Source organism: Salminus brasiliensis, chromosome 14, assembly GCF_030463535.1.
Source record: "Salminus brasiliensis chromosome 14, fSalBra1.hap2, whole genome shotgun sequence".
Taxonomy (NCBI): domain Eukaryota; kingdom Metazoa; phylum Chordata; class Actinopteri; order Characiformes; family Bryconidae; genus Salminus; species Salminus brasiliensis.
The window spans coordinates 27,223,418-27,250,600 of record NC_132891.1 but is presented as its reverse complement, the minus strand read 5'-3'; the positions used below and the strand labels follow the sequence as shown (position 1 = coordinate 27,250,600).

The window sequence follows — 27,183 nt, the reverse complement described above, 5'->3', positions numbered from 1 at the left end:
GGAACTATACGACTGGTATATTATTGAAATGCAATTAGATCAAATCATTATTGTTTTTGTGTTCTGTATGTACAATATCCTTTATGGACACAGAAACAGCAAAGTTGCCTGGCGTATAGACATCTGCCTGTATTTACTTAGCTGAGGCAATCAGGGATGTTAAAGACTTCACAGAAGTTCCATGTGCAGAACCAGTCTGCTTATTATTGAAAATTGCCTTTAAGCTCTCGCCTCAATAATTGGGCTTTACTGCTCACCACAGGGCACTACAGCACTGCGAAGGCAAATTTATAAAGGAAATTATTTTTGCTTAAATCATCAGTGTGCTGCAGTCTCAGGCATGAAGGCTTGTAGAATCAAGCTGTGCAAGGCAAATTCCAATACTAATGCACAAGGTGTGTGTAAACATATACACACACGCACACAAACTTTTTAACTAAACTAATAACACACAAACTGTTGTACTGTTCATGTATTTTACTGAGCACACTAAGCACAATGAAAGCATCTGCAGAGCAAGCTAGGACAGTGACTAAACCCTTAAATTGAATACCTTGTAGGTCCAACTTAGTCACAATCCCCTTCACCAAACACTTCATGTAGATACAGATAAAAGTTTGAACCACATCTCCATTGAAATGGGTTTCAATTCATCAGAGTTTCTAGGATGACTTGCATGCACAGCCCTCCTCAGGTCATGCCATAGCATCTCAATAGGGTTGAAGTCAAGACTTGGCCAAAACACTAATTATTGTTTTGTTCTTTTACCTATGAGCACAGTATGGTGCATTTGTGCTAAAAAATTACTTACATTTTCCTATAGCACATTTCTCCAGAAGCAATGTGAAAAAGCAAGGTGATATTGACAGGATGCTCACTCCTAGGGAGATCAGCAAACAGTCCTAAATTTTGTTAATTTGTAGACGATATATCTCTGAACTCTGAACTGATGTACACCCATGTCTTAAAAGCTTTGATAGTATTTACCAGCTTAATGCAGCTCCATTACACATCATCCAAGGCCTTGTAATTTTGTTTGCATTTCCAATCTAACCAATCTTTCTTGGGAATACAGTAACCAGGCTTTTTGAGTACAACTGGCTTTGTGTAATTAGTACAATTAGATTGTAATTGTCAATGCAATGCAAAATGTCTTATGAGTTTTGCTATGGCCTTTTCTCATAGTCATCGCAAGGTCTGCATCCTCTTTGGAAAAAGACTTACCTGCTCACCAGTGAAGGTTTTTAGAGTTTCCAAGGAGCCATTTAGAATAGACACCTGTGAAGAAAAAGACAACAATTTACAACCCAGAAACTTCAGTGAAGCTACAAAGACCAAATGGCAAATGTTATTTGTTGACTGTCCATGAAAATAAATCCTGTACCCACAATTTTAAATACATAAATATAAAATGCTGCTAATTTTATTTAAAATTACCCTTTTACCTGGCCATGGAGACGCACTCCTCTGGGAACTCCGGTCACAAAGTCTGAGAGACAGAGAACAAACAGAAGAAGAGGGAAAAAAAAGAGAATCATAAAAAACAAAAGAGAGATTTAATAGTGGAAACATGGAAATATCTGTGATACTCAGGAACTTGAAGAATCCTGGCAGGCAATGCAAAGACGCTCCTTGGGCTCTGTTTTTGTATTTGTTTAAGCAAAATAGAGTTTTGCAGGTTGTGTAATCATTACACTTCCTATGAGAGGTTGTCTAAATATTGCATTACTTAAAATAATCTATAGTATTCACATGCACATTTATGCTTTATCACTTTTAGTGGCACACTAATCCAAACAAAACTGCAAATCCGCACCCATTGCAGGTAACATTTAATATAAACTATATCCAAAAAAATATTTTAGTGGTCACATCATTTACCTTCATCATTATCTCCACTGAACTCTCCCACTGCCACAGAATAACCTAAAAGACAACAGAGTCAAAGCATTACTTCATAAGAAAATGGAAACATACATAAAAAATGTCCTACATGAGAAATATGACCTACAGCCATCACTGTTTAGGAGGATTACACATTTATGGCAAAGGTGGAACCAGCTTACCCATGTAGGTGTCATCAAAGTTTATTTCTTTCTTCTGCTTTGTCTGAATCTGACCAGTCACTGATGTGAGGAAGAAACCTGGGTAGTAGGCCTTGACAATTTCCTCCTTCACAGCAGAGATCAGTTGCCCTAAGGAGAAGACCAGTTTTTTAGTAAACTACCAAAAGTAGAAGGTGCCAAAAGCAGTGAGTGATGTTTTTTATTTTTTAAGTTAGTATATTCTGAACAGTAGCACTAGACTTTATTTATTATTTAATTACTGTGCATTTGCTTTTAAGAACAGTTTCACACCTTGCCAAAAGTAGCTGCCAGGTCCTCCAAGTACCACCTTCCCATCCTATAACAACATTGAATAAAAATAAATAAATAAATCAATGAAAAATTATGTTGGCAATAAAAATTTATATAATACACTGACCTTGGTGAAGTCTGCACTGAATCCACCTTGACAATAACCTTGGCCCTTAACTCCATTAAATTCTGAAACATTTCAGTAAACATTACTTGTTTAAATATCAATGAGAAAGATGCAAGAATATGTTGCCAGCTAAAATACAAATCACCTACAACACAACAACTAAGCTAGAATAAAAAAATAAAAAAAACACACCAATAATAACATACTTATAAAGAATATGTGATGCAAAGATAATAATATAGATAATAATATAGCAAACCATTTACCTGTGCGGCAAGGGGCATACTCTACAAACTTGGTAAAATTTTTAACAGACAGGTAGCAGGAGCCTGTGACATCTGACTGAGGGGTGTCCTGCTTGGTTCTCCAGGTGTATAGAGGGGCACAAGCCTAGAAGAATGGTTATAAAGATATAAGTCAAGTTTTAGATCCATGGCAACATACACAGTCAAAACAGTCCAAAAGTTCAGGGGGAAAAAAAACAAAATTATTGAAAATGAATCAAGCTGGACCTGAGAGATTACTAATGCATACAGCTATCCATGTTCTGATATTGATCTTTAACTAACAGCAGAGCAGACATTTCTGAATTTCAGACCTAAGTGGATGGCTAAAGAACACAGATTGAGGCACAGGCTACACACTCAAGCCACTAAATGAATTAGTTTCACACTGAGCAGACACGGAGTAGACTCATCAATGTAGTAACTTGGATAGATTTTGTCAGAAGAACATCCAAGTGTTACACATTAGAATTAATAACCCAAAAGTTACCCAAAAGCTTACTAACATAATTTCTTACCAAAACAGTGTCTTTGTGAGCACGCACTGTTGCTCCAAACCACTGGTGGGACTTGAATTCAGCTTGAATTTCAGTTTCATTTAGGGTCACATTAAGATCTCCTAGAAAACAGATGAAAAAAAGGATGAAGAGTATTTAAGAAAAAGATCCACATTAAAAGCAAATGTATGAGGTCTCCTAGAAGGAAGAACTTTCTTGTACTTTTACACAGGATAAAAAAAAATTAGAAGTGATTCCCTGTATAAAAAAGGATAAAAGTGTTCAGGTGGAAAGGATAAAATGTCTTCAGTTGCAATGGAGCATGACAACTGCACAACTTCAGCGCTGCATTTCTATGTAGTCTTGGCTTCCAACCTATTGATCTCTAGCATGATGGCCACAGGGTTGTCATGTTACTGATTTTGTTGGACTGGAAACAGAAGACACTATCCATAGGATTTTATTGTAAACAAAATACTGACTTGTTGACTTACCAAAGATTAAGACCTTAAAGTGACTACAATAAGAAAGACATACAACATAACATTCAAAAAGACATTAGCTGACAATTTTTATTGCTACTACTGCTATTATTACTGTGTCATTTTGGACCTTTAATAGAAGTGAAGTTGTCTCTGTAGCACATATAAATCTGTGGAATTTGAATATTGACCAATAAGATCAGTAAACCAATAAATAAGGCAATGCAGCATTACAAAAATTATTTACCAGCCCAAACCAGCCAATTCCTCTCCTAGATTTTTCATAATGTCCTTTGTCACAGAAATTGGCAAAAACAAGCATGATGCAATAAGGCCCTGTTGTATGGTTGGGGAGCAGACTAGGGGAGAGTGTGATGAGATTGGGATGGGGGCTGGTGGTAACATCATCCTTTACTAGCTCTTCTCTGCAGACTGTGTAGTGATCTGGGTAAGGGGCCCTGGTCTAAGCCTTAATGGGGAAAAAAAGAAAGAAAAAACCCTGTTCCAAGCAAAACCGCAGTTTTGGCGCTGCAAGGCAGCTGATTCATCAGAGCTCTCTTGAACTCCTGTGCTCTTTTGCCTTCGTTGCTCTCCCTCTTTCCAACTTCTTGTCTTTTCCTCATCTATGGCACCATTCAACTCCTCTTCCCTTTCCTGTCCACCTAATTCTTCTCCAAGATTATTTCATCATCATCTTCTACTTTAACTAACCTACCCTCTCCCACACATTCTTCCACTACCCTCTTTTTTCTTCCCTCTATTTATCATCTCTCAAATTCATCCTCTCCCCCTTTCTCTGCCCTTGATCCATAGAGAGATTTGATTTATCAGTGGACAAACCATAAGGATTAGGATCATCTAATAACATTACAGGATATCTTGGTATTATGGTCACCACCAAATCTCTCGTTCTCCTGCATGGTGCATGGTGGAAAACATTACGTCATATTTGACATTACATCAAGACTGGCATGAGTCAGTGCTGCACACTATAATGCATTGCTTTCACATCACTCCCAGAATCAGATCAAGCAGACTAGCTGAAGTTATCAAAAAAAAAAAAAAAATGAAAAAACACCTAACTACATTTTACACTCAAAATAAAAAGGTCTCTTGTTTTATCATGTGAGACAATGACAGATTAAGATGTGGCTTTGATGTACCAGTGTTCCTTATGCCCCTCTCTTATTCTCTTGCACCCTGTAAAGAGACCTAATAGTTCAGACAACAAGAGAAAAACAGAAGCAATTTCCATTAGATTCTCTAAACCTGAAAAAGTATGTGTATGCTATGCCATTTAAAATACTACATAAGGGAAATTGTGCCTGCTAATAAGTGTCATTCTCAGGCTCTGAGGGGCTGGCTTGTCTAAATGTGGAAAAGAACCAACAAAGCTCTTAAAATTAACAAAGAACAAACAATTATCTCACATTCTACACAATAATGACAACACAGTCAGGATGAGAGAGCTTAGTTCTTTTTGGCAGTGGTTATCTGACGGTGAGCTATTTAAGAGGCCAAACATAGGTTAGGAAGAACGGAGCAGTCCATTATTGTACTTGTAAGGGGGAGTGATCTGGCATAAATATAATACAGCAATACAAACAGAAATTATTACACTGCATGATATAAATCATGACACTAAAGATGTAACAAGTCACAAAAGACACAAATGTACCAGAAAAAAAAACAAAAAACACCTAACTACATTTTACACTCAAAATAAAAAGGTCTCTTGTTTTATCATGTGAGACAATGACAGATTAAGATGTGGCTTTGATGTACCAGTCTGGAGTATACACAGCAATACACAGTAATTCTGAATTTGCAAAGTATCATCAAAAGCAACCAAAGTTTTTAGCAAATCAAAAACCATGGTAAACCAAGGTATCTTACTCTCTAAATGCAGGATTCGTATGTGGAGGGGGGGGGGTTAGAAGGGTTTATACACTCTACGCCTTTGAACTCTTTGACACAAGACCCATTAGCAGAGGATATGGATCTGTGTGTATGTGGGCACATGTGTATACAGGGTGAGGGATAGCACAAAGTCAAATGGACAAATTCAGTCATCACATGAGCGATCCCTTGGGGAATTTAGATAGAGGGGAAGAAGAAGGGCAGATACTGGAGGTCAACTAGTGTCCTTCTCTGACTCTATTGCTCACTTCCATTATCAGAGAGGAAGAGTTAAATAGTCACCTCCTTTAATTTTAATCTTCTCTCTTTTTTATGTTCTCCATCTTTGACGGTAAAGAAGGTTGTGGTTGAGGGTTATTTGGGCAGGTGGGAAAGTAATCCTCCAACTGCTGCAAAGTAATCATTGAAACCAGTGAGGTGGGTCAGTGACCACTAGGTCCCCACAGAAGCAAAGTGCAAAAATCAACTTAGAGATGACCTCTTCAAACTTTATCTTCTCTTAGCCTGCTCTCTTGCAAATATGACCCAAGAAATCACGAATCACATAAAATCATGTCAAAGTATGTATTTCTGCCCTGCTGCTACATTTAGGTTAAGGGTTACCCAAAATATAATGGCATAATGGAGTAGGGCTAATCAAGGTTTTAAACACTGTGATAAGGATTTTTTTATGGATATTTTAATCTACACGGGGGGGATAATCACTGACGTACACCAGATATTCAAAAGTAGTAAGAGTTTAATAGTATTTTTTTAGATTCTTAATGATAATGAATGTAAATGAAGTGCTTCTTCACACATTCCTCACTGTTGTACCCAGTTCTGTATTAGTTGGTCTTTTCCCAATACATTTACATTTATGGCATTTAGCATACGCACTTATCCAAAGCGACTTACAAGGTTACTCGTATTACAGAGATGGGCCAATGTAGTGTTAGGAATCTTGCCTAAGGACTCTTATTGGTGTAGCGCAGCATAGTCACCCAGACCGGGAATCAAACCCCAGTCTCAAACATGGTGTGGTAGCTCACTGGCAGGTAGCGGTGCTCTCTGTTGCGCCACACCAACCACCCAATACAGCTCCACAAGTTCTCTACTGTAAATCTGATGATCATGTTGCTAATGGCATCACCTAAACATTTTCACTCCTCAGCTTAATGAGAAGCATGGAATCCGACATTGTTTTGTTGGCTTATGGGTGTCATAAGGCTGGATCCCTTAAAACAGTTGTTAAACATGTCTGTATGACATGGGTACAGAGCACACATTTGTAAATCAGGTTTTCATTCATTAATTCATTAGTTGCACCAGGTGTGTTTGCGATAAAACACATCAGTACACATTGGACAGTTACATTTTTATTGGCATGTTAGAAATATAAATCATAAGATTTCATGAATGTTACCAGGTTACAAACAATTAATTATGAAGAACTAACAAAAAGCTGGTGTTAGAGGTAACTTCAAGGATTTGCTGGTATAGTGCCCCCTGTGTCTGAGTTGTGTTACAGGCAGTAAATCTGCACTGGTGCTTCAAAGTTTTCATTGATTTCCCAGGAAACAAGCCAGCAGCCCTTCCTTCACACAGCACACATTTCATTGTCCCCTTACATGTGTTGAACAAACTCAACTTGGCTTGGTCCACAGCCCTCCAGCTGCTTAGCTGTCTTTTGTTACATGCCACATGGGAGTATCTCAATCACTAAATTGTGCATTTATTAACAAACATGCAATCAGACATCTAAACTCTACAAACTAGATGACATAGTGCCACATTTTAAAAGGTTCTGCTAAACCATCAGTACAATGATTTTTATTTTTATTTCAAGGTTTGCTTTAAATGAAATATACTGTAACAGAAGGATAAATTAAACAACTGGTAAACATGAATTGTTAATCAGCAACCTGTTTCCATGTAGTTGCTGTGTAGTTACTAGAGATTGGTTGTTGAGATGTGTGTGGTTGTTTCAGAAGTACTAATAATACTCATGATACACCCAGAAACCCTTACTCTATACTATTTTATATTGCCTACCCTTAACACAAAATCCAGTATCAGCATGAAAGTCACTAACACAGTGATACTGAGAGCTAGTATGACCAGGTTAGGACCCACAAATCTGATACAAAGATAGTTTAAAGCAGGATGCAACTGGCATCTCAATTACCATTCTGCTATTAACATCTTCTAATCTGTGAAAGAAGTTGCTCCCCATCACCTACAATCCTTTGTGCACAACCTGTCAAGCCCTTGAGGCATCAGAGCAGAGAGACAAGCCACAGCCAAAACTTTGTGCAAATGGCACAAAGATTTAAGTCATTTTACATGAACTTCTTCCACTTCCACCTTTACCTTCCTTCAACCTCTCAAACTACCTTCTACCCACCTCAAACAGTAGGAGGTGAGACTAATGTGCAATAGCTGTAGGAAGCACTAAACCACTTAAGGCAAGAAGCAGATCTGTCAACACAGGAATTGTTTAGCAGAGGAAGTGGAAACTAAACCCTGAATACTAAAACTGAGAAAAGACACCCAAACAATTCGTAATTACAGCACATTCTTCACTATTGTGCTTCCTGAAGTACAAACAATCTTTGGCAACAAACTGAAGGATGGTAAGACTGCTATAAACCCTAACTAAATGAGAAACACACAAAAAACATGAAATGTAATGTAGGAATCTTAGTCAAAACATTAAAAGTACACTACAGTTTCTTGTTTGGCTACATATGAAATAGAACAGGTTGTTACGTAAAGTCTGTCTAAACCCCTTCAGCTGCTATAAAAGAACACAATTGTGGGCAAAACATAGATGGCTCAATTCTCTAAAGAACTACTGATCAGCAAGGTATTTTGAATAGGTTAACTTTGGATTTAGGACACTTACCCTGTCTGTCAAACTCTATGCTGTTGCAGTGTTCCTGACCATGACTCCATGGGCAGTAGAAGACAGAGCCTCCCTCTCTGATATAGGGCTGGCTGGTATTAGCCTTGGGTGCGCCGACAATGATACTTACACTGTAACAAAAGAACAAAAGCAACATTAAGAAGATGAGAATGAAAATTAAGGAAATCATGAGAGCGAATGTGAAACACTGCAAAGGACTCCACAACAGACTTATTTTTGAGAAACTCTCAATCTTGAAAAAGTAAATTTTAGATTTTCAAACTTTAAAAATGAAATGACAAAAACTGAAGCTTGGTTTGGAAAAAATGGATTTGGCACTAATGTACTGTATAGCACTGTGTTACATAACAGTGTGGCCATGTGCAATTGCTGGTTAGTTTTTTGGCAATATATGACAGTTTTGCTCTCCAAAGCCCGACACACACACTAGCCTTGCTAGGTAACAAATGGGAAAACAAGACCTAAGACTGCTAAAGTGGTCTCATGTCGGTGTTTCAACAGCTGTGTTTCTCCCTGAGGAATAACACACACACATACTCACAATAATTTCGAAATGTCTCTCCTACACAGCTGCAAATGTATAAGAGGAGTCATGGATGCCACACACATGCACTGACACCCAGTATTTTTATCCAAAACAACAATACATAGTGTTGTATGTATTGATTTATCATTACACTACTATAAACAGTACATTCTATGAACTCAATGCTGATTTTCCACAACACTGCTTACACAGAAAAGGTATAGACATGTCCTCACTGACTGTCAGCTTACTATCGTCTTTCCTGTCATTAAGGCCAGTCCATTTAGGGGGACACTGAGGGCTTCTGTGGGGGAAGGGGCAAACTTCTGTGGGGGAAGGGGTGAACCTACAGGAAGAGAACACCCTTTCCTGCCCCCTGGGCTTGCTCCATGATGCGTGACGGAGGGCTACCTCACAAAGCCTATATTCAGCCAGCCCTTCAGCCAAGAGACCTCATTGGAAGGCCTATGTTCACTTTAGATCCATTAGAGAGATAGTGTCCAGTGTCCACTGATCAGGGTGGTAAACATAAACCCACAAATTTTACCATAGGATTTGTTAGATGGCCATCGTAAGCTTTAGCTAATAGCTAAGTTCATTACAGTTGTACAACTGCATAATGTGTTTATTCATTATCATCATGAAACTAATTACATATGGTATGCATGTATTCCAATAAAGAAAAATGTTGGCAAGTACAATACCAATGTTTCAATGTTTACCAATACTAGTATTTTGCCTAGTATTATATTATGAAATCCTATTGACCAGGTATGGGTTTGAGCTACACAATAGATCTTGTTGTCTTCTAATGAACGACCAGAAACTCTTCAAAGGACTGTTTGGAAAAGGCAGACAAAAAAAACTGCAAAAGATGAAGGGATAAAAGAGTACATTAAAGAATAAAGTGTCCCAGGGGTTAGTAGGTTTCAAGGCCACTGCAGGGGATAGCCTCTCAGGAAGGAGGCCAAACTCTTAACTGTGGGGGGGGGGGGGGGGATAGCAGGCGTTTCATTTGTTTTCATTATTGGGAAACCAAAACACTGCACTCTTCCGGTTTGGAGAGTGTATCCCATGTGCCTGAAAAGTGGACCATCCCAGAAGTACTGCAGCGTTTGGCTAATGTCATTCACAGGAGGGGGAAAAAAAACCATATATATTCCTGTCTTACCTTTCTTCTCATAGTTGAAAATATGCACTTCACAAAATGTCCTCCAGCTTTCATGTCAACATCGTGTCCCAGTCAGAACTACTGAAAATGCAAGGCCAATTCTTTTGCATTTTAATACACTGAGAACATTTGGATTTGGGATTAAAAAAAAAATATTTAACACAGCACCTTTTATGTAAACCCATTTTTCAAGTTAGCAAAAATACTGAAATGTGTTTCTTGTTGCCCAGGTTTGCGTTACTAGATGAAACGTTTAAACAATGAATAGCCCTGAATGTCTACTCTTGGTTTCAACCCAACTGTGACTGTGAAGACAAAAGAGATACACCAACATTTTCTCTGCAACAAATTAAGGCAGAGAAAAAAAGAAAGAAAAACAACAATCAGAGCCAGGGGACACACATTGGGCATAAACTGTATGACAATTTGAAATGTCTTAAAAAAACAACTGCTCATTGAAAAAAAAAATTAAGCTCATTGGTCAATAATGGTCAAAACATGAAATCTCACTGGTCAATACTGGTGTAGGTAGCGTCATGGCTTTTTCTAAAAAAAAAAAAAAATCTTTACTGATGGTGGCAGCAAAATGAATTCAGAAGTCTACAAAAACATGTATGCCAGTTTACAAATAAATGCATCCAGTGTAATTGAGAGAATGTAGCAGGAGAATTACCTACATTTCCAATGGAGCAAAGGACTTCATCAGGGGGGGAAATTGGAAAGTTTTAGACTGGGCAATTCAATCACCAGACCTTTTGCAATTGAGCATGCGTTTCACCTCCTAAAAAAGGAAATGAATGGGAGAAACCCACCCAAAACCAATAATCTTTTGCAATATTTTATTCGCCTAAACACTTGATGTCTCACATTTTAAGTTTTGCATACCTAGAAACAAGTATCAGGAAATTAAAGCAGAAATGTAGACATTTTCCTTCATATTACACTTTCAAAAATCTCAAACCCAAATGTCTTGAATGTATAGCAAAACAAAAATAATTACTGTGCCATTTCAAGCGCCTTTACAGGAGACTTTGTGAGAAAATACACAATAAAAAAGATAAGGCAATAAAATATAACAATGAGCATAATCATGTCATCATACACCAAAACACAAGCTGTTACACCATTTTTCCCAGAGGGGCCTTTCAAATCTAAAGGACGTCACACAGCTGCAGTCAGCACACACCGAGCACTCACACTCCTTAACTTCTCAAGTTCCTGGAGAGCTGCGCACAAACACTACTGCTTTGGCTGACTGCTTGAAGAGTCTACAGTTTCTTACAAGGACTGCATTTTCCATGTTGTAAAATGCACTCACACACAACATGTGAGCGTGTGCCCTAAAAGCAATTCTTTCTGTAGTTCTTTTTTGGTTAGGGAATCTAAACATTTACAAAGCTTTTTGAGTTTAAGATAATGCTAACTTTCATTAACACAGTATCGTTAGTTAGACTAAGCTGATAATACAGTCGCACCACCCACTATTGCTTCACTGGTTTGTTAACAAAACTCATTGCTAGTTGCATGTTAAGATTGTTAGCTAGCTAACCATTTTGTTTACAATATTAGCACATAGTGCAGCCTAGAAACAGCTAGAATGCGGAGCATGCGGAACATGTCCAAATAGATCCAAACCAACAGCGATGTGGTACCATATGATGTGTACAGTAGATGTGAAAGGCTTTGGTTAATTTAGCAGTGTATTGTTGTGGCATGGTACAGCATGTGTACCGCTTCTGGTGTGAAATGGGCAGGAAGATTATTTGATAATATTAGTTAACTCATTAGCTTATATTAGACATTCTCCTACTCCCCTCTAGGCCAATAAAAATGCTTCTCCTCCACAGAACAATAGTAGACTTAACACTGACTTGTGGAACCCTAGAAAACAAGAGCTCTCAATGCTGCTTCCAGCATCAACAAAACAAAACAGGAAACACAAAAAAAAAATCAAATCAACTCTTGAATTGTTGTGTCTTCCACGTCACAAACACAATCAGTCTCACACACACAATATTGATCTGAAACAACTGTAAATAATCAACAATTAGCATGTAATGGGTCTTTATCAGGCTGAGGATCTGTCTAGTCTAAACTACCTTCTCTTTCAGCTAAAGCCTTAAATGTTGGGCTAACATTAGCATAGTGATGAGAGCTTGATTGTTCTTGGCTAAAGAGCTAGACTTGGAAAAGGCTGTGAGCTAAGTCAGCCATCTTTAGTAAGGCATCCTGTAGAGAGGGTATAAGCCCATTAGCCTTCATTGATGAGGAGGTTTAGGCCTATTGTGCATCACCTCATATGAATTGTCATTGTTCTGTGATTATCACAGCAGTCAGTTTATTTAGAGACAAAAACTTACATGTGTCATTGATGCTAGAATATTTTGTGTATATCTGTGAGTGCTTGTAAACTGCCAAAAGCATATTATAATTATCAAGCTCTTAAGGGGGGGGGGCATTTTTGGTGTAATAATATTATTATTATTATTATTATTAATAATAATAATAATTAGCTTTACTGGTTTAAAACAAAGAAACTTTTTGCAATAGATCTGGTCATTAATAGACAGTTTGGGGCATAAGCGAGCCCCTGATCGACTGACTGGGGAAAACAACATTAGCGTTTTTGTGGTGCATCTTAGTGCACTGACCACCACTTCTCCCCGAGAATGGCAGTCACCAGGACACTAGCAGTTTCCACAGCACATGGGCGTTAATTAAGCTAACCCAGTCAGCAAAGAGTCCAGGCTGAAAAGTGTTTACCGCAGAAATGCTAAAATGCTAAGCATTCTCATTTGTGGCTTTGGTAATAAGACCAAAGTTAAAACGATAAAAATGAGTGAGCGTCCCACAAATCCCACAGACAGCAACATAGAAGTTTGGTTGAAAAAACAGCAATGGTTTCTAACAAAGGAGGAAAAGCACATGCTAAATGTCAGCCTTACCCCCTCTTCACTAGCCCCCAAACATTCTTTCCCGTTTTCCACAATTAATTGTTTTCCTCCCAGCTGCAAAATGTATGTCACTTGAACACGATCATAATTGCTGAGAAACCACATCGATCCATTTTGCAGAGGCTAGGAAATCACAATCAGTCTCCATCTGCCACCACACAACTGTAAACAGCACCAGCAAATAGTAAACATAGAAAACTCATGAACAGAGAAAATGGCGAAGTTTAGAAGCAAAACCCCTATAGCAGGCTCCAGCAACATCATTTATAAACTAAAACTGATATTTTCATTAAATGTTTTGTGAACTTTGAAACTAAAACACAGGTTTCCTGCTGTGGAATTTAGTTTATGTCCAAAATCTCACATGATATATTAACATTAATTTTTTAATTAACATTAAAAAGCTATTAAATAAAGAAATCAGAGCATGAAAAAACTTCAACCATTACACCAACAGAAATTGCAGAAGACATTGTGACAAAGCATTTTTCCAAAAAAAATCGATACAGTAATTTCTATACAAGGCAACTGCTGCTGACCTCAAAGATTCTTTGGAGCAAAATGGAGAGTGCCTTAAGGAAACTAAATTTCTCTTTGGTAGTAGAAAAAAAGTGCACCTCAGTGGGTACTGGGCAGTAATTTATGGTAAAATGCGATGTTCATGCCATCAGCCTGCCACTCTCACATATTCTTTCAAGTTTGTGGATGGCGAGGCAGACAGATGGCGAGGCAGGGATACAGATTTCTCAAGGAGCCCTCCAGTTTGTTTCCTTCTGGCTCTGTTTTATCTTACATTTTGTGTCTAGTCACTGTCAATGTGTTTTCTATTTGCTGAGCTGAAACACCCTCCTGTTTGGTTGAATGCTGGTGATCTTATGATCAGCATTGACTGGGTTTGCCTGCTACCTGTGCTTCAGGCTGACTCCACTGCCATGAAGTCACCTGCATGTGCCATGAATCCTCTGGCTGAGTGTGCCAGTATCGCAATTGGTTTCCTCACATGGTACTCAGACACAGATTCATGTAAAGCTGCTCTGTAACATCAGTTGTTAAAAGCATTATATAACGCTTGAACCTAATACCCTGGTACCTATGCAGAATCTCTGAAAACCAGGAACCTACATGTTGCCAGTTAGAATTACTTTAGATGCCAGAATGTCTCTGTACTAGCCACATTGGACATCAGCTAGGCAATTACAATACAATCAGCTAATAACGAGACAGCTAAAAAGCAGGCTAAATCAGCACTGTCTGGATGGCCTGTCTGCACAGCAGGGCTGAACCACACATGCTCCATGCTGCTGTCTGGGAATCATGGACCCACAGATGATGAGCAAAGCAGTTACTGCCTGGGACAACTGGTACTGAATGGTTGCATCGCTTACTCAAACAGCTGACCCATATGTACCTTGTGCAAAAGAGATTGGTTATAGGTTGCATGGCAGAAGAAAAAAAAATGATGTGGAAATACAACTAAAAAGAGTAAAGATGTACAAAACTATGACTAGAGTGAGAGTATACATTTTTCTAGTATCTGATAAATAATTTTATGCAATTGAATGTGATTCATAAAAATGTCACTTTGGAATCAATATCCATCCACATTTTACGACAAGACGTGGAAGACTACCTGGCCTTCTTTTTTTGTCGTTTGAGCTAAAATTAAGTCCACGCCCACCTCTGTTGATCTGATAAATACCCCCACCCCTCTACACAGGCAGAATTTTAATGTAACCACGAAAGCATTTCCTCCCAAAGGATATGTCCGCTGCAGCAGGAGGCCTGCAAATCAATGTTCCTGGACCAGGTGCAGAGGAGTTAGCCAGAGACTTTCAGAGCTTGGCTTGACTCACAAAGGGAGAACTAGGATTGAGCCTCTCTCTTTTTGTTTTTATTTTCAAAATACTGCCTTGCTGATCAACCCAACAACTTAAGAGCCCACCAAACTCTAGTAAGAAAACAGCAGTTTTTGTACAATTCAGAAGGAAACCACCAACAGTGTCATTTTTGCTACAAGCCCTATTTTTACAATGGGCAAAAAGACTATTTAAAGCAGCCACTACAGCTATGTAAACATAGCATGTGGTTTCACTCCTTATATTTTCAGACATCAAATTCTAAGCCCCTCCCCCAAAATAACCACTATTTGCACCTTTATAGGATGCAGTTCACACCTCTGAAGAGCTCAGCATGAGTCTAGCCCTTCACACTTACAAATAGTGGGTAAGTAAAGCTTCTAGGTCTACCATCAGCTAAACTATCAGCATTATCTGATACCTTTTTTATTCAGCAGCACTGGCAGCAGTAAACTAGCCATGTAAAATTATTGATTGTCAAGAGGTTAACTGGAAGCATTTGTATTTTAAAAATGGCAAAACAGGATGTTAAAAATAAAGATTATAATCCACCTAAGAGTTCCACCCCAGGGCTTTCCCCTGCTCAAGGGTATGGCCTAGTACCGCACAGATCAAATTTAGGCAGCTCTGATCAAACACATGCATCTCCCCACCCCCCCAAGATGAACAAGGACAGAGGTCTATTATTCAAGTATGCCCTATCCAAGCAGGCACTAAAACCCAGACATCCTCTCAACAGTAAAGGCCTAACCAATCACTTCAAATTCTGGCTGAGCTTGTTTGCATTAACCCTTTCTCAAATGTTACAACAAGCCAGTTTTTTAGCCAGTCTTAAAGCCAGACACCACAATGACAATGAACACTAATGTTGAACCGGTGCCATTAAACACATTGGACAAAGAATGAATATATAAATAGAAATGTTAGTCACATGGAAAAGTTTAGCTCCCCAAAACAGGTACCACTACACAAAAGACTCCATTGTGAAGCACTCATGGAAAGCACTAATCACTGCACAAGGAAAACGGTTGAAGAAGAGTTTGGCTGCCAACATACACACACATACACCCCTATCCAGATGGATCGATGACTACAGAATAACAACACCCCTAACACACGTATACACGCACACAAAGATACAGAAAAGTAATTAAATATCTCCTGGGATGAAAATGAATTAGGAAAGCATCCCCTTATATCGACACTGAGATCATGAGTAATACTGACTTTGCAGGAACTCATTTAGAGGACGTTAGCTTTGGTAGAGCAACGCACACATGGAGAAATTACCTCATGTATCTGTGAGGGTCAAAGTATCCATGATGTAATACACAAGTGCAGAACTGGAGATCAGTGTGGGTGCCTTCAGTGCACTAGTGAAGCAGAATTAGTGAATCCTTTTGTAATAAAATGTACTTAGGCAGATGAGAACCTTCTCCCTAACTCTGGTTGGAAATCTGTTGTTTTTGGCCAGTGTTGCAGACAATTTCTGTCCTCTCATTTAACCACTCATGTGATTGCACACTTTTTCCCATATTTACACTGCCTTGCCATCTATACTATGAGAGTCCCTATCTCTAAGTTTGGTTTTGCTTTGGGGCTAGGTGCCAAGTGTACTGAACTGAGATGTATGACTGGAGCTGGAGACAGACTACTGATTGATCAATTGCATTTACTCCAGAATCTTCACGCAAGCTGTTGATGCTGCTTGTGACTCTTAAATGAAACAAAATGCCACACAAAACACAAATCAGAACTGCATGGTTGCCACCACACATCGCCCAGCATACACTGCCTACTTTCACTAACCCACTGCTGACCCACATGTATTCAACTAAAGGGACAGATAGTCCTGGAGACAATGATAATCTGTCTTACCTAGATTTACTATTGAATATTTATAAGCAGCTTTTGTTTGGTTTTGGACTTTTGTAAATTTGTCATTGACAACTGAAAGTATTATGGGGCACCTTTATTCAAGTTAAAGTACCTCTATTGAAATAGTTTTATTTTATTATTACTTTGGCAGATTTTGGTATCTTCCATTTTTCCAACATTCGCTTTGGTCAGGTTCTAAGGCATTTTCAATTTGTAAGCCCATTGTATCAAACGGAACATCATCTACTAAATTTATAAATGCAAATCTAAACATATGCTCCACTCTTTCAAATAGATTCTTAAAATCCAGGCCCTGACCTTTTAACCCCCATCAAGGAGCTCCCCTCTTTATCCACATGCTATGCAGGCCAACGGTGGAATGCTCTACACCTCCACATAGCAATGAATGTGTTTTTCCTTCCAATGCTATGACTATCAGACAAGAATCTGCACTCAGACTCAAAAAGGATTTATCCTAAATTACTCAATATTTCCTCCTCAAAAGTAAGGCAAGTATTTGACATCACTGGCTGCTGTACTTCAAAAATCATATGAAGATGAACAAGTAAAAGGTTTTTGCAATTCAGCCATTTTTTTCAGGAAAGAGGCCCCTCTATAACAAATGGCAGTCCACTCAATACACAAAAAAACATAAATTTCTAATACAAGCATGCAGCTGACAAGGCTGCTCACACAAGTGCATGATCCCTGCCCTCAGGCAGTCTTCTCTGGTGGTCTACACACACAGGCTAATTTTATTAGTGAGTCAAGAAGTATCATTCAGCTTAGACAGACATAAATGCTCGTACAGAGCCAAACCATTATGCAGTGTGTCTGGAGCATGGAGGGAGTTACAAAAGTTACAAAGGCACCAAGTGAACAAGAGAGACAGACAGACAGACAGACTGAGAGAAAAACAATCCATCAAGAAAAATAATTTTTAAAACAGCTGGCTGAAGGGACAGCTTTTTGATTGAGGTTCGGAAAATATAATTTTCTAGCTTTCAATATTTTAGAAAACTTTAAAGAACCACATTTCAATAACAAATATAAAAAAAACACAAACAAAACAGATTCATATCTACCTCTAAAATGTCTCAATTCTATTCACAAGAACACAGGTGCACGAGTTCCTTAAACAATTTTCACACTCCTGTAGATAAATGTCCCTAAATTGCTTTTGGCTTGGATGTTAAAATTCAAAGAAAAAAAAAAAAGACATAATAGCATTGGGCCTTATTCACCAACCGTTCTTAAAAAGAAATCCCTTCGTAAAAACCCACTTACGTAGTTTTCACAAAGATTCTGACACTCACCAAGTTTTATGCAGTAAAATACAGTAAAATGCAGATCACTTAGCACAATAGCCCAGCATTGCTTAAATGTTTGCCTTTTAGGAGTACAATAAACACCAACAAATCAAATATAGGTTTAAAATAGTCAAATCTAAAAAGTGGATTTTCTTTTCAAAAACATCCAAATAACATTTTCTGCCGTTTTGTTTTTAAGACCCTTGTACCCGATTCACGCTGATCCTCTTCTTTTACAAATACTCAATCGGTCAAAAGTTCGGATGAAGTCATCACAGAACTTACCATGACTTCATAGCCCATTATAGTGAGCGAGGTGGAGTGGGTAGTTAGATGGAGTGGTAATATGGTCTGGAATATGTGAGTAGAGAGAGAGACACAGAGAGAGAGAGAGAGAGAGAGAGAGAGACAGAGAGAGAGAGAGAGAGAGAGAGAGAGAGAGAGAGAGACAGAGAGAGAGAGAGAGAGAGAGAGAGAGAGACAGAGAGAGAGAGAGAGAGAGAGAGAGAGAGAGAGACAGAGAGAGAGAGAGAGAGAGAGAGAGAGAGAGAGACTCACAATAATTAAGACATTCCTAAATCCAAAAACACAGTTTTTAAAAACCTCTGTTTTAAACAGAGTCTCACAGAGAGTGAGAGAGATTTAGGGAACAAAGAAAGTGGAAACTGGAGCCACCAGTAGGTCTTTCAAAGCAAATCCTCTGTAAAGCTGCACTCAGCCAGATGCACAGCAGCAATTAAACAGGGAGAGATGGCCAACTGTGTCCAAGTCTAGTCCAAGCAAGCACTGATTATTAATCACAACCACAGCAGAAAGCATCATAATGGTCTGATGATTCCACATACTTCAGAACAGACAAAGAAATAAATGTACCCATTTACATATGTACCAAATCACTCTTAAAATGTTCTTGGCTTTGATGTACAGCATTAAAGTAAAACCTTTAATTGGTATACAGCTTTTACATTATATACAGTTTCTTTAAACTTGCATATCCCTTTCACCAAGTAAAATAAATTATGGCTTAAATAAATGTATGGCATGTAAATGCAGCTAGAAAGTTCAGAGTATTCAGAGTAGGGTTACTCATTATTAAAACATGACCAGCACTGTCACTGAGACACCTGAACCAGAATGCATCCTTAAAGGAGGACAGTGACTGAGCTGTGCACTTCCATCAAATCAGATTACGCACATAAGTGAAATCTATGTGATTCATTATTTATGCACAAGCAGCAATCACAGTTGTAATCTATTCAAGTTTTTGTTTTCAAAAAAGGAAATGTCCATTATCCTACAGCCTTCTTTATGAAGATGTACCAGACCTTCTCTATAAATGACTGTCCAATTCATTGATAATAAGTGGATAAAGCACCTGCAATCAGGGACGATTACAATAGCAATCTTCATTCAGTCCTTGGGAATCAAAGGCTTTGCTGCCCTGCGAGTGACGTCACCCTTTCCTCAACTCATGTACTAAAAATGGCTTGAATAAAATCGTTTGCTGCACACATGATATAATGATCACATAATAAGCAAGAGGAGAAAAGAAAAGCATTTTCTGCAAGAAAACAAGGGTATTTGGGATCCCTTACACATACCCCTTCACAAGGACACTTTTAATGTTTCAGGTCACCAAGTGACCAAACACTAAACCTCACTTTTTAAAGTGTCCCTCCCCAGCTGTGGATATAGGCTTTGATCTATACGGCACTTCACATATTGGGCTGGGATTCAAAACAACAGTTGGAGACACCCCTGTGCTGTCTCAAAGTCCTTAAATATCCCCTGCTGGGCTCAACGCTAGTTTTAAAACTGTTAGCTAAACCATTTAAACACTATCGTTACACTGAAAAAAAGACATACTACTTTTTATGATTTTATCGACAACAAAGTATGTAACGGAATACGTTTGTACGAGCTTCTTAAATTAGCTGCCTTTGTGAAGCAGTGGCGTGGATGACAAAAGTAAAGCTCACATCACAGCAGTAGCACACCTCATACTGTGTCACAGAAAGAGTCTTCAGCAGTTACAGAAAGAGTTACAGATTGTAATGAGTTGAATTAATGAGTGAGAGAATGAGGGTCATACGTGTAACATTACATAAGCCTTCGTTTTAAAGCAAAATTGAACTTCCATGGTCATAACGTAGCATACTTTTCCATACAATTTCACTGAACCGACTGAAAGGTTCCATGTCTGTAAATCACTGGATTAGCAGAACATGAATAACATCTGTTAGCAATTCAGATCCCAGAGTTCCCAAATATTTGATTTAAAAGTGTAAGAAGGGAATTTAACATTTAAACTATTTCATGTGCGCCGTTCTGATTTTTTTTTTCATATACAACACGTCAAGTTGTGTAAAGCTAACTTAACTATGCCATTTAACGCGAACGTTTTCCTCATCGCGCCGTATGGAAATCTTGTATATAAACAAAAAAAACCTACCTTGACGATTCGGTCATATAAAAGTCCACAGAGTAACCAAAATAGCTGCCTCCAGGTCCGCTGTATACCGACGGGTTATCGACGTCTAAGTTGAATGCAACACACAAGGGTAAAATGAGTGCAAATGAAAGTATAATTGGACCAGGCAGAGAGTAACCCGTGTGGAGTAAAGTTGCCTCAGTCTTTGAGTGGTGTCGTTTGGAACCCATGATAATAGCTGGAGAGATCCGCTTATTCAGTGGAGACTGTCGGTCGTTTTTGAACAAAGACGCTGAGGTAAACGGCGTTCTCCTGCAGTAGTGTAGTGTTCGTACGTCTAGGCGAGTATCATTCCGTTAAGGCACTCTCAGTAAACGTTCCTTTACTAAAGTCAGTCACCCAACTCCTCTCTCGGTCTCACCCCCTCAGCCTCTCTGTCTGTCTGTCTGTCTGTCTGTCTGTCTGTCTGTCTCTCTCTCTCTCTCTCTCTCTCTCTCTCTCTCTCTCTCTCTCTCTGTCCTTCCTCTTTCTTAATTGAAGCAGTACTGTTAAAAGGAGTTCCCAGACTCGTGACTAAACTGCAGCAGAGGTGGAGCTACGAGCCTAGAAAGCAATTCACGAAGCAGGGACGTTACAACGGGATATCAACAGACGTTTTCGTGTCATTTTGAATTTGCAGCGTGTTTATGATGAACCATCTCTGCAGCTGAAAGCAGTCTGTATTTAAGTGGGCCTGTGGTCATTTTATATGTGGTAAATGCTGGGGAAATATATATTATTCCATTATCTTAATTTGAACCACAAGTAAGACATTTGGCCCTCCTTTTTATGATTTTCACTATTGGCAGCTGGTGAGAAGTTTGGTATGATCACTTTGATAAAGTGTAAAGTAAAGAATTGTGTTTAGACAGTAACAAATTATTTGTCTGTTCATTCACCTTCTTGTCCACTTCTTTCTGGTCAGGGTGGCAGTGGGTCTGGTCCCACAAATTAAATGTTAAAAGAGACATTTATTGCCATTGCACAGCCTACACTTTAAAGTGTTAATCTTGAGAATAAGCTTGTGAGCCTGCTTTTACAGGATAGTGTAAATTAATTATTAACCTTAAGTCGTTTAATTAGTGAGTTCTTTGATGTTGCTATCTTCTAAGAATTCAATTGTCTTCTTTATCCTTAAGTAAACTGAGGTTAAATTCAGATAAAACATGAAAGGTATAGGATTGCTGTGAGGTGAGGTTTACTTTATCATTTACACCAATTGTGCACAAAGAGCCTGATTGACCAACAGTCCAGTAAATTAAGAAAATGTAGAAGTTTGAAGTAGGGGTTGGCCTAATCAGGAATGAATTCAGAACTATTTACTATCACTTTGACAGTTTTGTGCATTCTTAATTATTATGGTTCTTTGAAGTGCTGCCATAGTACTACTTTTGGATCCCTAAAGAACCTTGAACAAGGGGGACCAGAAGTGTTCTGCTCTGGCATTGTTTCAAAGAACCCCTTTGGCACCTTGAATTAAACCTTTATTTTAATATTATGAAACATAGCACACAGTTGAAGGTACATGAAATTTTATTGCAGCACAGATACTAACATGTTTAGGTTGAGACACACTTTTACTGTGCTAGGTCTATTAAAATAGGTTTAAATAAAGTTGCCAGATAAAGATCCTTTCATGAATTGTTGTTTAAAGTTTGTGTATTTTGTTTTTTAGGAATCAAAAAATATTTTCAATGGCAGTAGTCCAAAGAACCATTGTGTGTACTGTATACCAAATAGGTATTACAGTTCAGCTATATTTACATTTAACACATGCATGCAAATGACAAGTTGTGTTATTAGCATCCAGTCACTACAGTAAAATCCAGTGTTATAAAAAGCTGGCCTGCTAACTGGGATTGGTGTGTGATGGTTTAACTGATTCACTCTCTACCTTATGGACTGAACTGCGGGAGCCAAATTAGGCAGTGTGTCTGTGGGGAGTAAAAAGTATTTAACAGAAGTGTTTCCTACCATGCATAAGAGGGGTTCTATTTGGGAAAGTATGGTGTTTAAGGGGGGCTCACAGCTGTTGGGGGCAATGGGTCAGACTGCAGTCTTTGCCTGGTCAACTAATCCCTCTTATATCTAGTGTTGTACATGTACAGCCTAGATCCATAGCTATATAGCCATATGTACAACCAGATATTAAACAAAATGGTTTGGACCAAATTACACAATCACAGATTTTTTAGGAACACTCTTAAAAACAAAGATGAGGAGTTCTTTGGAGTAGTGTACCAGAATAATTACTTTTATTTCCTTTCAATGATTATTTGAAATAATTCTCCAGCATCTTCCAGTGTAATCTGTCTCAACTGCAAGATTGAAAAAGTTATTTTGTTCTCAGCAGTGATCAGTGAGAAAGCAGTGATCCACAGCCATGGTCTTGGAGGCCCACTGTCCAGCATATTTGAGTGTTTTTCTTTTTCTCAACACAGCTGACCCAAATAATGTGTAAGGCCTCTTGGATCAGGGTTGAGGCTGTTCTGTGGAATTGTGCCAAAGACACCTTTGGCATCTTTATTTGTAAGTCTGCAAATTAATCACTAGATCACTTTCTCCATTAAAACAACTGGAAACATTGATCAATCATTTTTTATTATTAACTATCTACGTGTAGAATATCCCAAATTAATCTCCAGTGATGCCACAGTATAAAATGGAAAATTAAATATATCTACTGTCATTAATTCAAATTATGTGTGCATGTGACAGTAATGGTAGATATTTTTAGGTTCTACATGTGTTCACAAACAAACATGCCCATTAACAATATCTTTGACTTTATCTCAGTACTCTTCCATCTACACTTTTTTTTACAGAGCACCTATCTAAAACATCATCAAATCTGCCCAAGACTGTCTAGGCCTGAGAGGTGATTACAGACATAAATGGGCAGACATAAACACACCACTAACCTAATGACATCACACGGGTCAAAAGTTTGCGTGCCCTGGAGAGACCAGAGGATACACAGTTTGTGCAGAGATAAGGGTGTGTTTAAGCAGGCAGTTGGTCGTTACTGTCTGCAGCTATGATGAAGTCCTTCCCCAGGCAGAGGGCACTTCAAAAAGGTCAAATACTCTCCCTCCATACCTGAGTGACTGTAAATTCACTACACTAAGCACAGTCTTGTCTGTCATCCCTCCAAACATATGCCACCTGGGAGGGAATTCATGTATAAGTGCTCATAGACCACATCACAAATCAGGAGCTCCCCACAAGCAGGGAAGGAGTTCTTTTCAGTTACACAGCAATGCAAGGAATGGCCAAATGAAAAGGTCTGACTCTGTCTCCGGGGTACTGGGAATATTCAGCAAGAATAACAGGAAAAGATTAGGTAATGCAGCTGGATGTGGGTCAATTTCTCCTTCATGGGTTCTGCACAGGACTTGTCATCTGCAGCTTATGGTTGAAATGCTATCATGTCTTCAGGGGTGCGTGTGTGGTATCTAAAGACACATTAACAAGTGATACAGTTGGCCAAAACCAGTCTTTTGATGTGATTTTTTATTTCATTACAAGAAATGGAACAGCTTAGCATTTAAATTGATAAAGTTAAATTCTTACAAATTTACTACTTCTATTAATAAGGTCACTGACCACTAATGTCCAGCACAAGTTACAAGTAAGATTTGCTTGAAAAAATACTAAGGTATTTCTTTAAATCAGAATTATGTGAGGATTGGAATGTCTTTCTCATTGGCTCCCCCCTACAGTCAGGTGAAGTGTTGTTTGTGTTTTAAGCTACCTCTGAATGATACACAGTACACATGCATTTCTAGACAAGCTGAGACAGAGTATTTAGGTCAACATGCTTCTTTCATTTTGAAAGAAGCATGTTGACCTAAATACTCTATATATTGATATATTGATGATATATGTCTCTATATATATTGATGATACTCTGTCTAATGTTGAATATCTAGTTTGCCCAGTGCCAGTGGGCAGGTGCCAGTTCAACTTTCAGAATTTCCTGAACTGTAAATGTAAAGCGGAAATGTATTTTGGCTTGGCTGTAATGACAACTATACACACACACATACACACACAATACTTTTAAAGTTAATAATAAGATATTATAGTTCAGGGCTGTCACTGAATGTTTAACTGTAAATGATAACAAAACAAGAACTGGCTCTTGGTTACCGTTATGGGTGGTCAATTTTTTTTGCTCTTACAGTGTTTTGTTCCACCGTAATTTGTTCTCGTCCATTTCATTCCTCTGAGAGAATTTCCCCCAAATAGGGGAGGAGTGTGCTCATGCCTCAACTGTGACATCACACATGCTGCCATGGTGACCAGTAGAAGGCTCAACAAAAACAAAGTGTCTCATGCTCTTCTACAAACAGCTGGAAAACTGTTATAAATATAGAACCTATATGTTCACTTATACTTACACTTACCCATTCTCACTATTACACACACACATAGACAAAAAAACACTATATCAGGAGTGTCCAGCCCTGCTCCTGGACATTTTACCCTCATATGAAGGTCAGTTCCAACAGTAACCTAATGAACAGTAACTTAATACACAGTAACGTAATGTTCACATCTAAAGTTCTAATGTTTTCTTCTTTGGTTCAGCAGGGTAAGACTAATTGTACACTTATTGTTAATACACTTGAATATAGGCTACACCATGTGATTTTCTCATTGCTAGATTAGTTCTCAAAAACATACTTCATACAACATCGTATGAAGGTGTGGTCTTGTCATTTTGGTATGACCACTTAATTTTAACAGAACTAATTTGGTTTTAATTAATAATTATTTTAAGTAATGTTTTTTTGCAACAATTCTGGATGCAACACATGTTTTTTTTGTTTGTTTGGTTGGTTTGTTTTTCAGATCCATAAGTAGTTTTTCCATTTATGCCTAATGTTACATTGTAGGACAATGTCATCCAATATCCAAGTTGTATGGAGTATGGATGTTGGATTTGAGTGTAGTTAACTTGTCACTTCCTAGTATACTACATGTTATATTTTCAAAATCCTGATGTAAATAGTGTTGGTATATAATTGACAAAGCACATATCTTCAGCAGGGTTGGACACGCCTGTGTTACATTCTCATGATAGCAGACATGATATATTTGTTCTTGGGGCTTTATCCCAAACAGTAATAGTTACTAAAGGACACACATTGTTGTTTCTGGTAGTATCATATATCATGTTGGACAAACATGACAAACAGATAGGAGGTAGAAGAATGTAACATTAGGAGTATATATAAACACACCTGACTCTAATCAGCTAATTAGCAAGGTTTTAATGAATTGAATTCAGTGCATTACAAGAGGGAAAACAATAAGCTCCACAAAGCTGTGACACAGAAGTTTTACATTCCACATTACAGCATGGTGTTGCTTTTTGGGTGGGAAACCACATCCCAGTCTGCCACATGGAGGACAGCAGTGTTGCTATACCAAACACTTCTACTAAACAAATAATAGTTCTATGCTGACCATTTTTAGCTTTCATTTTTAACTTTAGCTTCTGTGCAATTTATTCTTCATTTATTAAGCTTTTTGAGTTCAGCTGACCTACTTTCTGGATATAATAACATTTTGGATATAATAACATTTTAATGCAATGTTCACATTCTACTTGGAAGATCTTGCTGCCTATTTATATAGTTGGAATTACAAACATGTCACATCACACAAGTGTCAAAAATGGTGGCTAATGTAAACATTAACTTTATTTGCACCATTCTAACAGAGTAATCAATTTGCTATGGATAGATCAGTAAATACCTCTGTACTATAGTATGTTGAATGCACATAAATTACAGTTTAATCTATAATCTATGTGCTGTACTGGTAAAAATAAGGAACCCAGTAATTCGGATTCCTACTAGAAATTACAACTTGAGGGGGTGTTCATGTGCAACTTCCAAGTCAGGAACTTGTATTTACCATAATTCCACACATGACCGCTTTCTATGTCAACAGCAGAACTAGTGTTAATAAAACCTTACTGATATGCTCAAATATTCCAATTTTTGTAGGAATTCTGGTTGCTGTATTCTGGTGTTGCAAAATTCGAAGATTCAAAACTTGAAGGTTAAATAATGCTATTCTAGTAATATGTTTTATATTTGCATCAAAAGACAAATCAGAATGCATCAACTTGCTGGAAAATCACACAGGCATAATGAAATGCCACTTAAATAGTTCATAATCTTCAGGCTTCATAGCACACAAAATACATTTCAGGACTTTATGGTGCATTAACAACAGTATTGTTGTTATCCCTCCTATTTATTTTCCCTATTTTGTGTTGGCCAATGCATGTATATGATACACTGACAAATATCGATTCAATTTGCATGGCCATTGTTCTCAGCAGCACCTACTTTACAGAATTTAACAGAAGAAAACAGAAATGTAGCTTTTAAAGACTTTTAAAATTGTAAGGTTTTAAATTTTAG

The 27,183-nt window shown here is 38.1% G+C and overlaps 1 protein-coding gene across 2 annotated transcripts in view; it reads right to left on the bottom strand.

Annotated features, from left to right (window-relative positions):
- Nucleotides 1–21,218, bottom strand: part of itga5 (integrin, alpha 5 (fibronectin receptor, alpha polypeptide)) — a 38,543-nt gene extending 17,325 nt beyond the window's left edge. For both annotated transcript variants that reach the window (XM_072696926.1, XM_072696927.1), the window contains exons 1-10: nt 20,723–21,218; nt 8,555–8,685; nt 3,287–3,387; nt 2,751–2,874; nt 2,485–2,546; nt 2,358–2,403; nt 2,067–2,195; nt 1,882–1,926; nt 1,446–1,489; nt 1,225–1,278 (exon numbers count right to left, since the gene is read on the bottom strand). In XM_072696926.1, the coding sequence (XP_072553027.1) occupies nt 1,225–1,278; nt 1,446–1,489; nt 1,882–1,926; nt 2,067–2,195; nt 2,358–2,403; nt 2,485–2,546; nt 2,751–2,874; nt 3,287–3,387; nt 8,555–8,685; nt 20,723–20,931 (945 nt within the window). In that variant the 5' untranslated portion in view covers nt 20,932–21,218. The remainder of the gene's footprint in view (nt 1–1,224; nt 1,279–1,445; nt 1,490–1,881; nt 1,927–2,066; nt 2,196–2,357; nt 2,404–2,484; nt 2,547–2,750; nt 2,875–3,286; nt 3,388–8,554; nt 8,686–20,722) is intronic.
- Nucleotides 21,219–27,183: the final 5,965 nt, after the last annotated feature.